Source organism: Zootoca vivipara, chromosome 14 (assembly GCF_965207765.1).
Source record: "Zootoca vivipara chromosome 14, rZooViv2.hap1.1, whole genome shotgun sequence".
In the NCBI taxonomy this organism is placed as follows: domain Eukaryota; kingdom Metazoa; phylum Chordata; class Lepidosauria; order Squamata; family Lacertidae; genus Zootoca; species Zootoca vivipara.
The window spans coordinates 16478055-16492013 of NC_142597.1; the positions used below are offsets into that span (position 1 = coordinate 16478055).

Here is a 13959-nt window from a genome sequence, read left to right on the forward strand (position 1 = left end):
GAGATGCTTCCCTTCCTTCCTTCCTTCCTTCCTTCCTTCCTTCCTTCCTTCCTTCCTTCCTTCCTTCCTTCCTTCCTTCCTTCCTTCCTTCCTTTTTTAAAAAGCCAAACTTTGCAAAGCAGCACATCTGGGATAAAAGGTCTGTCCCAGCCCTTTAGCGGTGGCATCTTCTTTTCTATTGCCAGGAGCTTTTAAACTTAGGGGAACATTTCAAACTCTTGAGCACCCCTCTGCCCTCTGAAGTGGCACAGTCCAGCCCACGGCCACCTGCAGCAGTACCTGCCAACCACCCAATGAGCCAAATCCACAAGGGCAGCCTTGGGTTTGTTTTGATGCAACAAGGAGGTGAAACTCCTCCCCTAGCATGGACAGAGAGCCACAGGGGAGTTGTGCTTTGCAGCTGGTTCTAAACTTAATCCACCCCTAAAGAATAAGAAACAGGTGTATTTGGCAGGCAAGACTATTAACAGCAATAGCAGACCATTGTTTTCAAAGCCTAGCTATGTTCTCATACTCCATTTCGCACTGCTATGAATAATTTGTGCATTTGATTTTTTTTAATTTGACAAAATTTGTATGCCGCTTAACTGTAAGTGAAGCCTCTAAGCAGTTTACAAAAAAATGTAAAAGATACAGTAAATTGTCAGTAAAAGTTCAAGGTTGTTTTTTTTTAAAAAAAGTCCAAAATATAATTAAAAGCACCCGACCCGTTAAGCTAAAATTACAGATTAAAAGACACACGAACTTTTAGATGTCTGGGTAGGCTTCCTTAAACAGAAAAGTTTTAGGGGGCACCAAGAAGCCTGCAAAGGAATTGCAGCAGCTTCACCTCCTCATGGGTCTGTGGTTTCTTAGCTCCCCAGAGGAGCAGACTGGAGCTGAGCTGTGCAAGACAGTTTCTCTGGAAACCCTGGAAAACCTTCAGATACAACTTCTTGAGAAATTCCACACACACAACATTGCAGCTCTCCTTCAGAGGTTCTGGACTTCCTCTAAACAGGGAGCAAAACTTGGTCACAAATGACCAAGGAGAAATTCCACAACCTTGTGGATTCCCCAAATTATCTCACAGTGTGACGGTTGGAGGAAGTCTGTTTGCATGTTATGCAAAAGAGGTTTCAGGAAGTAGTCACCAGGCAGCTGCAGAGCAAGACCCAAGTCTTTGGCCCTCAGGAGTTGTGCTTTTTTAGTAGAGCTGTTGAGTTTTTCCTAGTGGGGCTCTTTGAGTAAAACAACGAAGGTACGAGCAGGCATTTTCTTGTAAACACCCAGCCCTATAGATGATGCCCAGCACTATTGTTTCTTCCCAGGAGAAGCTCCCCAAGCTTCTATGGGTGGAGGGTCTTTCTCAGCTCTTCAATCCAAGGCATGGATTAATGGGAGATGCCAGGAGCTAAACCGAGGCCTTGAAAAAGCAAAGCCACCAAACCACAGCCTGCCATCGCCCCAAGGACATTCCATAGAGTTTTCTCTAGTCTACTCTGGTGACCTGCCAAACCATGAATCATGGCCGCCTTGAGTGGTCTGCATTGCAAACATGCCCACTTGGGGCCTCAGAGCAATGTGACGTGGAGCTGCTACCTGGTCAATGGGGCAATGCCAAGCATGGGTGCAGAGAGACTTCTTGGTAGGTTCCACCATCTGAAGTAGAATGGAGTCAGATCCCTGCAAGTGGCTACTCCAATTCATGCCATTCATACACTTCGCAGAAGGGGACACTGTCCTGTTTTCAAGCATTGAATGGGGTGAGATGAAGGCTGACCAAAGCAGCAAATAACTTTTTCCCAAAGAAGGAAACTTTTTAGCATTGAGAGGCAACCAGCTTGGTGCCTTCCAAGTCAGGGGCCCATTTTTCCTGAAGGCAGGGGCTGGGAGCCAAGAGTTGGTCCAGCAAGTTGGTGATGAACAACAAACAGGAACCAGAACCAAGGAGCCAGCAAGTGGAAATCCTGGGATGGAGTCAGAACCAGAGAATACCTTGGAAGGCAAAACGGTGACCCTCTCCTTCTCAAGGGAGGTTCAATGGCCAGCTTGGGTAAGCAGAGCTAGGGCAGTACATTTACCGCTAAACACATGGTAACCTGCACTTCTGTGCCTCTCCACATGGGGCAGCTGCACAGAACCCAGAGGCCCCCTGGCAGCTTCTGACAGAGTGGAGGGATATTCTGCAAACTTCTGGTTTCATCTAGATGCTTGCACCATCTCCTGAGACCTACCCAGAGATCCCAACGTCCTCCAGCCCTGCTCCCTATAAGTGGTTGTTTAGGGACTGTGTCAAAAGTCCTGCAACCTCTCTCACAGAAATCCAGGAATAGCTGAAAAGACTCCCTCCATTTTACACACACACATTGCCCAGACCCTTGAGCTGTGCAGGGTGTGAAGAGATGGCACCAACAGTGGTAGTCTGGGTGGAGCATCACTATGACCAACCTGCCCAAGCAGCCATATGCCCAATGGCTACTGCTGTCTAGCTGGTCCAAGACTCCTGGGAGACTTCTTTGAGAAGCAGTTGTCTGAGCTCCAAGAAGGTCTTGCTGGGAAAGAAAGTCACTGAGACCAGATTCAGAGTTGGCAGCTCCTTGGACTTACGTGCCTCTGTCGTGGAACCGCACATAGCCACTTCCAGCTTCGCGCATGGAGCCACTGATGGTGAAGGGAGGGACCAGTTCCACCTCCACTGATTTCAGATTGCTAAAAAGGACAAAGACAGACAGACTGACAGTTGCCCACTCCTTCATTTACTCCTAGAGCAGGCTTCCTCAGCCTCGGCCCTCCAGGTGTTTTTGGCCTGCAACTCCCATGATCCCTAGCTAGCAGGACCAGTGGTCAGGGATGATGGGAATTGTAGTCTCAAAACATCTGGAGGGCCCAGGCTGAGGAAGCCTGACCTAGAGTACCGTTAAGCAGGCACACACAGACACACGAGAGAACAGGAGATGGGAGTTTTAACATGTTGGTTCCAGTTGGCAAAGATGGAAACAAAGCCAAAAGGAAGTAATTCATCAAACCAGTAGAAATTGGTGTAGGAGTATGCAATATGTTAAGCCCCACAGGGGACTTCGTCTGGCACTCTGCTGGCACTCTCCTGGTTTTTTTCTTGTGAGCAGTCACTGCAATGGTCTGGCATGTGCAGTCAGCTCACTGTGCTTGAGGGGCCCCCTCTGTCCCTCCCTCTGTTAACAGTGACCATCACCCTGCAGAGGATCCAAGGTGAGCTAAAAGCTTGGGGTCTTGCAGAGTTTCATGGCCAGATGGGCCTGTGATATGGCATGCAGGTGTGTGTCTTTACATACCGGATATGGTAAAGGTTGAAGACAAAATTAGGCCCTGTAAGAAGAAAAAGAAGAGGGAGTCAAGAAACTGTTAGGAGCCGCAAGACTGGCAGCATACCCTCCATCATTCCTCCCATGAAGATAGGGGGCGTCCTAAGGGAAAGCAAGACATTCTGTGATCAACTCAGAAACTGAGACGGCTTCTGTAAATCCAGGACCATCCCGGGAAAATAGGGACACTTGGAGGGTCTGTGACAGCAGCTCTTGGAAACACAAGCATGGAGCCCACAAGTTATGGGGTGGGCCTGAGGGTCCCACAAGAGGTGATGGTGGCAGAGATCCCTGAGCAGAGCTCCTACACTTTCCTAAAAAAGCACATGTAGTTGTGTGAGGCCATAATTCAGGCATCCCCAAACTTTGGCCCTCCAGATGTTTTGGACTACAATTCCCATCTTCCCCGACCACTGGTCCTGTTAGCTAGGGATCATGGGAGTTGTAGGCCAAAACATCTGGAGGGCCGCAGTTTGGGGATGCCTGCCATAATTCAAAGCTGGGCTGTCAGAGTTGAGGAGGATATGTATGTTAACTCTCCTCTCTCCACTGCATTGTTTTCCTAGCCCAAATCACACGTACCCTGAGCTGCTACTTGCCACATAACAGGGACTGTGTGGGAAATAGCAATTCATGTGAAACCCAGACTTTGGAGCTAGGAAGAGGGGTGGCCTTTAGGCTGACCTTGCTTTCCCACCCCACCCCAGTGTGGCCTTATAGTTTTAAAAAAGTGTGGATTTTAACACTTGGACTGTCTAGAGTGAAACCCACAGGGATAACTGGAAACTCTCCACAGTCCTGGGGATCTTGTTGAAATCTCCCTTCCTCTGCTCACCTCAGCTGCTGCTCTGCCCTCCCCTTGTCAGGCTTTCAAAAATACCCTGTCATGCTGGCAAAACCCCTCAGAGTGAGTCAGCACCAATAAGCCCCGCTTTGTGAAGTTTCACTCCTGACTAGCTGGAATTTTGGCAGCTCAGGCAACTCTGTGCTCTGTTGACGCAAGTTTCACATCTGTGGCATCGAACATCTGGAGTTTGCTGTCCATGAGACCTTCCTCATCAGTTGAGGGGTAGCTCAACAATGACAGAGCAGTGTTTTGGCAGACTGATTGCTCTGAGGGTCTGCCAGTCTTACTTTGTAGACACTTTACATGGTAACTTGGGGTTTAACTAGAGGCATTGTGCTTTGAAATGTAACCCGGCTAGTGCTAGTTATCTTCTTGTTTTAGAATGTAATTTGGATAGCTCAGTTGGTTAAAGCGTGGTACAGATAATGCCAAGGTTGCTGGGTCGATCCCCATGAGGGACACCTGCATATTCCTGCATTGCAGGGGGTTGGACTAGATGATCCTCAGGGTCCCTTCCAACTCCATGATTCTATGAACCTATCATTCTATGAATTATTTCTAAATTTTCATCTAGACATATAAATTAGCATATGAAAAGTGTATGCAAATTGGTACATCCTTCTATGTGGACATATTAACCTGAGTCATTAGAAGCTAGCCCCAGCAGGAAATGCTTCTGGAAAGTCTTCATGTTATTGCTTTTTAATGGGATAATTTTTATTTGAATTTTACAGTGTAACTGCAGACAACAAATTATTTATGTAGATCACAAAGGTTATGTGTGTTTATGTAACTAATACATTTCAGTTTACATTACAACTGAGCAATAAAGTATTATACAGTAGTAACTGTTAGAAAAGATAACAGTAGACCCGCCCGTAAACTCACAGAATGACAGCTGGCTCATAAAAATAAATCATACCTGCAGGAGGAGGAAGAAGAAGAAGAAGAAGAAGAAGAAGAAGAAGAAGAAGAAGAAGAAGAAGAAGAAGAAGAAGAAGAAGAAGAAGAAGAAGAAGAAGAAGAAGAAGAAGAAGAAGAAGAAGAAGAAGAAGAAGAAGAAGAGGCTTCGTGAATATGCATCCCTTGTTACATCAGGCAAAACCATACAATATTATTACACAAGTCTTATTGTCTTAGCCAGATGCATTTATATGCGAGAGGCAGATTTTGACCATGCTCCTCTTTACTAACGTACATAATAAAATCAAACCATACTGATGTGAACCTGTCTTTCTTGCTCTGACCTCTGGAACCCCTTATTTTATACATTAACTTTTCTAAAAGGGCCGTTTCCTGTACTTTGTTGTACTAATACAGTATGTGACTCGAGCACCTGCCAAGTCTCTCCAAAACTGGCTAATTGTAGCCCTAGCAGCCATCAGTAAATGAACCATTTTCTCTGTATTGGAAGGTCCTCATGCCTTTTGGGGGAAAGAGGGTCCATGGGTCATGTGTGGGGAGCAGATGAAGCCAGGACAAGTGCCATGCCAGCCCCCAGCCTCTGCTACAGATCCAGCCCTGGGCTCTCACTACACTACACAGCAACTGCAAACCACACCCCATACTTACTGTTCCAGCAGTGTCCTTCCTGGTACCACTTGGCAATGACATAGCTAAGGACGCCAAGGATCAAGAGGGAGAGGCTGACGCCAAGGATGAGGCCAAGAATGCTGACGGGCTCCCCTTCTGAAAAGACAAAGAGCCCCACAGATGGAATCCAGTCAAAGGAAGACATGGAGGAGCCTTCTTATCCCCCAAGGCTGATAATGGGTGATTGGAGGTCTTTGCTCTTAGGGCTGTATTCAATTCAGAGTTGACCCACTGAAATCAATAAACCTAACTTAGTTATGTCAATTAACTTCAATAGGTCTATTGTCAGTAGGACCAGTGTTGAATGCCACCCTTAGTGCCTGGCTCCCCCCCCCCCCGAATGAATGTGATTTATTTATTTATTCTGAGCTTTTATACTACCCTTTAATCATATTCCCAACTCAGTTTCCAAAACAAACAAACAATTGAAATGTACTTTTCAATAAATTAATTAACACTAAAAACACGAAGTTATAAGCCCAAAAATGGAAAACTCAGGAGTTACCGACGATTGAAGAGTGGCAGACAAAAATGATGGACTATGCAGAATTAGCAAGACTGACTAGCAGGATCCGAAACCAGGGAGAGTCAAAGTTCCAAAAGGATTGGAGTAAATTCGTGGACTATATGGAAAGGAACTGTAGAAGTTTAAAAACATTCGCAGGATTGAAATAAATCCTACGAATTGACTTTAGATAGAAGGAATAAAGAAACTGTAAGACAGGAATGGACAAAAAAACCGACTGGGGGGGGAGGGAGGGAAGTCAAAGATCGGCAGAGCAAAGAGAATTGCAATAATTGAGAAGATGTTTAAAAGAAAAAAAATTGTGTTTATTATGTGGTGTTTGTTGTTGTTTGTTTCGTTTTGTTATTTGTTTAATTGGAAAATTTAATAAAATGCTTTTTAAAAAAAACCACAAAGTTATATTTCAGCATTGTTTTATTGTGTTTTAATCTTGTTTTGTGTTGAAGTTGTTGCAAATTGTTTTGGATTATTTAAAAGACAAGTGGCACTGAAAAAGAGATTAGTTTAGAAATGAATGCACATACAGAACAACCCCTCCCCCCAAGACCCACCCCTTGTAGCATGAGCAACCAAAGTATACCAGAACAAAGTTTTCTGGAAAAACAAACTTTTGTCAACACTGGCGGAGGCAAAGAAATGCCACTATCCACTGTGCTTGCTGATGGTGGGAGCTCCTCACTGTGTTTTCAGGGAGCACCCTGCTGGCCATGCCAGGAAGTAGCAGGATGGCCTTGAATTTTATTTACAGTAATAACTTTAAAGAGTTCTACCTGCCCTCTCTGCAAGGTCCCCAGTAGGTTGCCTCTATGCATGTGTGTTGGGTGAATGCTTTGGGTCCAGATCCATAGCTGCCAAGTTATCCCTTTTTTAAAGGGAAATTCCCTTATGCTGAATAGGCTTTCTCGTGAGAAAAGGGAAAACTTGGCAGCTATGTCCAGATCATCCAGCTAGGACAATCCAATCTCCTGAGAATTAGGGCTTGTGCTATCAGGGAAAGCCTCCCATCAGCCTCCCCACTTTCCCCTGGATAAAGAGAGATCTGCAAAGTCAAAACATGCCTTTGCTCCCTCCTCTGAATCTATGGGCAGCCCAAAGCTTCCCATTAAATGAAAGGAGAGGGACCTTCATACGAGCACAGTGTCAGATAACCTGCCTCGTATAACCAACATGCTTACGTCTAATTAATGTATGAAAGGGTTAAGTACATAGAGTATACTGTCCTGCCAGGCTTAGCTCACCTTGGGAGGGATTAGGTCAAGTCTTTGTTCCCGCAGTCTACCACATGAACTCAGCATGTGAAGAGGCTAAGCAGGTTGCTCCAACTTAGCTGCATGGCTCTAACAAGCTTCTCTTGTGCCCCTATACTTTAATTTAGGCACTTTCCCCACTAAGCCAAGTTTTACTGCCTGTGACACCTTTTTCTGAATGTTGTACAGAAGAGCACATGAATCTAACTTTTGGAGAGTTTGTAAGAAAACGTTTTTAACTTACCCAACGTGTGGTCTTTTTCTATGTTAGGAGAAGAGCAAAGTTTTGGAACTCACGAGAGCATATTTCAAAGGTCTCGCAGCCTGTATTTCCACACTACTTTGCTAAATATTTTGTGATTTTAAATCTCTCACCAAAGACTACATGCCCCAAACTTGGACCTTATCAGAAATTAGTCTATAATACTTATATTTTTCCCTTGCAACCAACACACAGGTACCCCTGTCTAGGGAAGTTATATGAGATTGTGGGTCTGCTGCTGCCTGACAGAACTATATGCTGTTTGCCTCCACCTATGGTCTCCTTGTATACTTCTAAATAAAGCAAATATTACAAAACTACAAAAACACCATGCATCTCCCGCGCTGTGCTGTGCTCCATGCAGTGTGAAACTTATACAGCACCCATGTTCATTGGAAGTGCTCAAAGGAGCACCCAGAATACCCTCCCCTTTTAATAAAAAGCCATGAAGCCTGGGGGGGGAGATAGGTGTCCCCTGAATTTACCTGTGTTGGGGTCCATCCTTTTCCTCTGCAGTCCAGCTCTTCAAACAGGAGCTCTCCCTCCAGTCATCCAAGCCAACAACCTGTCTGCCTGCCCCTGCTTTGCATGCCTCTCACCTCTTAGCTGTGGCCACTTCCTAGATGTTGACACAGAATGTTCCACTTTGCAGGCAAAGCTACTTCAAATATCCCACTTTGTGGGTGACAGAATCACAGCTGGCTCCAGCTCCAACAGAGGAGGCAGCTGAACCTCAAGTTAGGCGCAAGAGTGGCCAGGGGTGGCAACTCCCAGCCCTGCAGTCCTCCACAGAATCTCTAGGATGCCCATCTGCTACAAGAAAATCATGGGGATTAACTTAGGTCAGTTACCTATTGCAATGCTTTCACATGCAGGGCAAGCAGAGTTTGGCATGTAATCTTGGTTAAAGAGTAGATGCTATTGGTTGCAATCACACACTGAAAGATGCTTGTAGAGTGTGAAAAACAGGCATAGGCAAATTCGGCCCTCCAGATGTTTTGGGACTACAACTCTCATCATCCCTAGCTAAGAGGACCAGTGGTCAGGGATGCTGGGAGTTGTCGTCCCAAAACATCTGGGGGACCGAGTTTGCCTATGCCTGGTGAAAAATAACAAAGTACCCGTACTTTACTGTAGGAAATACTTTTATAACTTGGATATAAAAGTTTCTAGTTCTAACCTAGCTGTAGCTAATCTGGAGAAGAACAAGGCTCTGAGTGGCAGCAACCCATCTCCACTCCTGGGTCCCAGGCAAATATTTTTTCCAGCTGACTACTCACAGGAATGGGCCACTGAGTTCTGGCCTCTCAGCTTGAGGTTGGATTACACAGGCAGTTCCTACAGTTCCTCCTTATCCCATTCTCTTTGGACCTTCCCACTTAGACTACTGCAATGCGCTCTACGTGGGGCTACCTTTGAAGGTGACCGGAAACTGCAATTAATCCAGAATGCGGCAGCCAAACTGGTGACTGGGAACAGCTGCCGGGACCACATAACACTGGTCCTGAGAGGTCTACATTGGCTCCCAGTACATTTCCGAGCACAATTCAAAGTGTTGGTGCTGACCTTTAAAGCCTAAATGGCCTCGGTCCTGTATACCTGAAGGAGCGTCTCCACCCCCATCGTTCAGCCCGGACACTGAGATCCAGTGCCGAGGGCCTTCTGGAAGTTCCCTCACTGTGAGAAACAAAGCTACAGGGAACCAGGCAGAGGGCCTTCTCGGTAGTGGCACCCACCCTGTGGAACGCCCTCCCATCAGAGGTCAGAGAGATAAACAACTACCTGACATTTAGAAAATACCTAAAGGCAGCCCTGTTTAGGGAAGTTTTGAGTCTGTGATATTTTAATGTATTTTGATGTATGTTGGAAGCCGCCCAGAGTGGCGGGGGGAGACCCGGCCAGATGGGCGGGGTATAAATAATAAATTATTATTATTATTATTATTATTATTATTATTATTATTATTATTATTTTCCCTAGTCAACTCCAGCCTGGGGGAGGGAACTAAAGCACACAACCCCCTCCACAATCACGTGCTCTGGCTGCCCAGAATGAGCATCTTGCAACCTTTCCATTTATGCAACCAGCAGAGGTTTTGGCATCAGCTACACCCCAGGAAAGGGCCTTTCCAAGCCATGTTTGTACAGCTGGGGACCAGAGGGGGCATGCACCTTCCCACACACCTCCCCACCACCTCCGCCCATGAAAACAGCCCTGCATGACGAATTGCTGCTCATTAGATGAAATCTTAGCCTATTCAAGGACTGAGCTAACAGAGGCTGGAGTGGCAGGGCCCACAGGAGGGGTCCTGCTAGACAAACCCGTTCCTAAGCAAACTCTGGCACACAATGAGAATCCTCCACAGCCCCAACTCCCTGGGCCTTGCTGGTGAGAAGGACGCCAAACAGCATGGGTGAAACCTGACCCAAGATGAGGCCAGCACCCAGCACCCAGCGGCTGAGGTGCTTCTCTCTGAACCAGAGGCTAATCACCACATTCAATCTTTCTGGCCCTTCTCACCAAACACAAGAATTGTTCAGGTCTGCATCTCTATTTTCAGGGGCCTCCCATCCTGGACAGTGCTTGTGCAACTTCACCACATACACTAAGGCAGGGGGTCGTGAGAGACCTTCATGCTTCTGTAAGTTTCTGTCTTCCGGTGCACCACCACAAGTTGCTCTAGCACGGAAGCACATTTGTCTCTGAGTTAGAGAAGCTCAGAAAATATATCGGATTGCCCAGCCAGTGTGTGCCCAGCTCTAGATTCCTGCAGCCTCTCCTGAAACTGCCCAAGGCTCTTCCAGTGGAGTGTGCTTGCCTCCAAAGGCTGTTAGTCATGGTGCATGCCTCTCTCTTGCATGGTCCTTATCACAGAACAGAGGGCTGCAGGAGTTGAGTCAGTTGGTTCCCACACTCAGATTAGGTATACAGTACATGGTCCCCTGGCTACTGTGATAAATAAGAGGAAGGGAACTCACCACCAAGTTTCACATGAGTCCTTCATCCAAGGAAGCCGCCATCATTCACTTTGCCTTTAGACTCAGATGGGCAGCAAAAACGCAGGAACGGGCAAGGTCTCTGCATCCCAGCTGCACCTATTGAATCTTGGAGTCTTCCAACCTCACTGACTCCCCGCCTCGCCCCCCAATTAAAAAGCTCCTTCAGGTAGTGCAGCACCAAGTGGCTGCACATTGACAGGCTGGCAGAAGGTTGGGAGGATGTTTGAGTGGTGTCTGACCCAATCGAAAGTTCTCAGTTACACTGCAAACCAGACACAATGTGAGTCTGTTGCATTCAGGCAGAATGAATTAACTGCACTGTTGCTTAAGCGCAGCCCAAACCCTAGACCCCTCCTCCTCTCTTCTTTTGAACTTGGATACAAACCCTGTTTGATAGTTCCACCTGTCACTGTTTAGTTTGACAAATGATCTGCCTCCTGTTCTATTTTTAGACCAGAGGTTCCATTGTTTCTGATGTTTGTATTCTTATTCTGCAGCTGCCATTTGATTTGACTATTGATAATTTTTTTAGGGTGAAGGGCACATTATAAATATGTGAAATAAAAACAAATACGTAATAGATCTGAGTGACGGGCAGAGGAACAACAAGATCTGATTTAAGCACTGCTTGTGAAACGGGCCTTAATCCCTGACTCTTGCAGGCCTGACGTAGGCCTGTGTTTTGGTCAAGAGGAACATCAGGATTCACGTACACAAGAGCACATATTTCCTCTTGTTGATTTGTTGTGTGCACAAAACATCCAAGGCCCCTGAGTCACCTCAGCTGTGCCCAGGTGAAAAATGTAGACATCACACCCAATTTTCATTTAGAAGGAAGCAGGAACTGCACTTCTGCCCTGCCTCCATGCGTATGAATGTTCAAGTCACTGATAAAACAATGTCTACTATCATTTGCATTGCAAAGACTGGAAAGGCAGGGTGAGGGGCGGTGAATGGATGTGCTGCCACTCCTATTCTGGATACAACCTCAGTAGCCTCCCAAACTTAGACCGTCTGCAAGAGATCAGGACCAAGGAACTGGGAGTAATCTACCACAACTCTTTCCCTCACTCCCTTCGTGGCCCAGCCCAGATTAGCTTCCAACAAGTGTGGGAATGTTCAGGAATGTGGATGAGGAGATATTGTTTAATATATCCTATCCCCGCTTGCGCTAGCAAGCACAAAACTTTAGCAGAGTAAAACATTCCCCTTTTGCAAAATACACAGCAGAAGAACGTTTGCGCAGGCTTGATTTAAGCCACTAAAATAAAGTGTATTTTCCTGGTATTTCCCCTTTTTCCCTCTTAAAAGAAAAGACACAACACAATGCTCTTAAAAGTATAAAAGATGTTTACTTACAAGCATCTCGAGGTACAGCACACTCAAGAGGTAGACTTGCTTAGTTAAAAGGTAATATATACATTGTGAAGTTCACTTATAAGAAGTGAGACTCCATCTCATCTCTCTCTCTAGGCTGGAGGCCTTGAGGGAGAGACTCACTAAGATGTGTGTAGTCCAAGAGGTCTGGTCCAAGAGAGGGAAAATGGCTGTTTCCTTCAGGATTTATCTGCCACTTCCTCAACTCATTTGCATGTGAAGGAAGAGGAAACTACGCTTAGTCATATCCTCCTCCTCAGTCCTCCAAGTGGACTATCTAGGGATTGTTGTGACTTGACTGCACTTAACCCTTTGCATCCCACAAACCCCTTCTCAGGCAATTCACAACATACACAAAAACATACATAAATAACTTTAATCAACCACCCAAGAGTCCCAGCTTGCCACGAAGATCCTGGAACTTCTCTCTTGGCAGGGGCTTTGTTAGGACATCTGCAGTCATCTGGTCAGTGTTGCAGTAACACATTTCAACAAGTCCATCCTCGATCACCTGGCGTATGTAGTGGTACCTGACCCCAATGTGTTTGGTGCGTGCAAGGAACTTTTCACTTTGTGTCAGCTTCATACTGCTCTGATTGTCCTCCATCAAGCTGACAGGTCCCGTTCTTGGCACGCCAAAGTCCTTCAGGAGCTGATCCAGCCAGGGGATCTCTCTGCAAGCTTCCGAAGCCGCAATGTACTCAGATTCTGTGGACGATAAAGCTACACATTTCTGTTTATAGCTGCCCCATGCAATAGCTCCGTCCCCATACATAAAAACATAGCCACTTGTGGATTTATAATCCTTATTGTCCCCAGCCCAATCCGCATCAGTGTACCCAAGCAGTTTAGGGTCTCTGACAGCTGGCAGTTTTAATTTACAGTCCATGGTTCCCTTTAGATAACGAACAACCCTCTTAACTCCAGCCCAATCATGCTCAGTGGGACAACTTACTTTCCTACTTAGGATCCCCACTGCACTTGCCAGGTCAGGTCTGCATGTGGTAACCAAATACAAAAGTTTGCCGACCGCTGACCTGTATTGCGTGTTGTTTGGCAGCAACTTCGAACCTTGTTGATTCTTCAAGAAGTCTGTGGCCATCGGTGTCGCAACTGGGTGTGCGTCCTGCATCTGCATGCTTTCAATCAGTTCAGTTATCTTTTGCCTTTGGCTGAGTAAGAACGATCCATCCTCTTCTCTCTCAACTTGAATTCCCAAGTAGTATTTCACTTTTCCAAGTTCCTTGACCTCTACTTCCCTGTTGAGGTGTTTGACTATGTCTTTATAGTCTTTCTCATTTGACGTAGAAATTAAAAGGTCGTCAACAAAGGCTAAAATGTACGAAGACTGTCCATTCCTTTGTTTGGTGTACAAGCACTTATCAGCAGTCCCTTGCTTGTACCCAAGCTGCACCAGCATCTCATGGAGTTTCTGGTTCCAAGCCCTCGCTGCTTGCTTCAAACCATAAAGTCCTTTCTGCAGCTTGCACACTAGATGTGCCTCATTTGGTTTAATGAAACCTTTGGGCTGCTTCATATAAATCTGCTCAGAAATTTCGCCGTGAAGAAAGGCTGTCGCAATGTCAATATGGTAAACTGACATTTGCTTAGATGCTGCAATACTTAAAAGTAGTCTGACACTGCTGTATCGAACTGTCGGTGCAAACACTTGATCGTAATCCTCTCCATACTTCTGGGAAAAACCTTGTGCCACAAGCCTAGCTTTGTAGCGTTGCACCTCCCCTTCTGAACCCTTTTTAACCTTGAACACCCATTTACTTCCAA

General features: G+C 46.0%; 1 protein-coding gene across 2 annotated transcripts in view; it reads right to left on the reverse strand.

Moving 5' to 3' along the window:
* Positions 1–538: 538 nt before the first annotated feature.
* SMIM35 (small integral membrane protein 35) overlaps positions 539–13959 on the reverse strand; it is a 30807-nt gene continuing 17386 nt past the window's right edge. The window contains exons 1-4 of one of the 2 annotated variants that reach the window (XM_088657555.1): positions 8284–8427; positions 5743–5859; positions 3294–3327; positions 539–2691 (exon numbers count right to left, since the gene is read on the reverse strand). In XM_088657555.1, the coding sequence (XP_088513681.1) occupies positions 2586–2691; positions 3294–3327; positions 5743–5859; positions 8284–8299 (273 nt within the window). In that variant the 5' untranslated portion in view covers positions 8300–8427 and the 3' untranslated portion in view covers positions 539–2585. Of the gene's footprint in view, positions 2692–3293; positions 3328–5742; positions 5860–8283; positions 8428–13959 lie in introns of those variants that run through there. The other variant, XM_088657556.1, reaches the window with a different exon arrangement.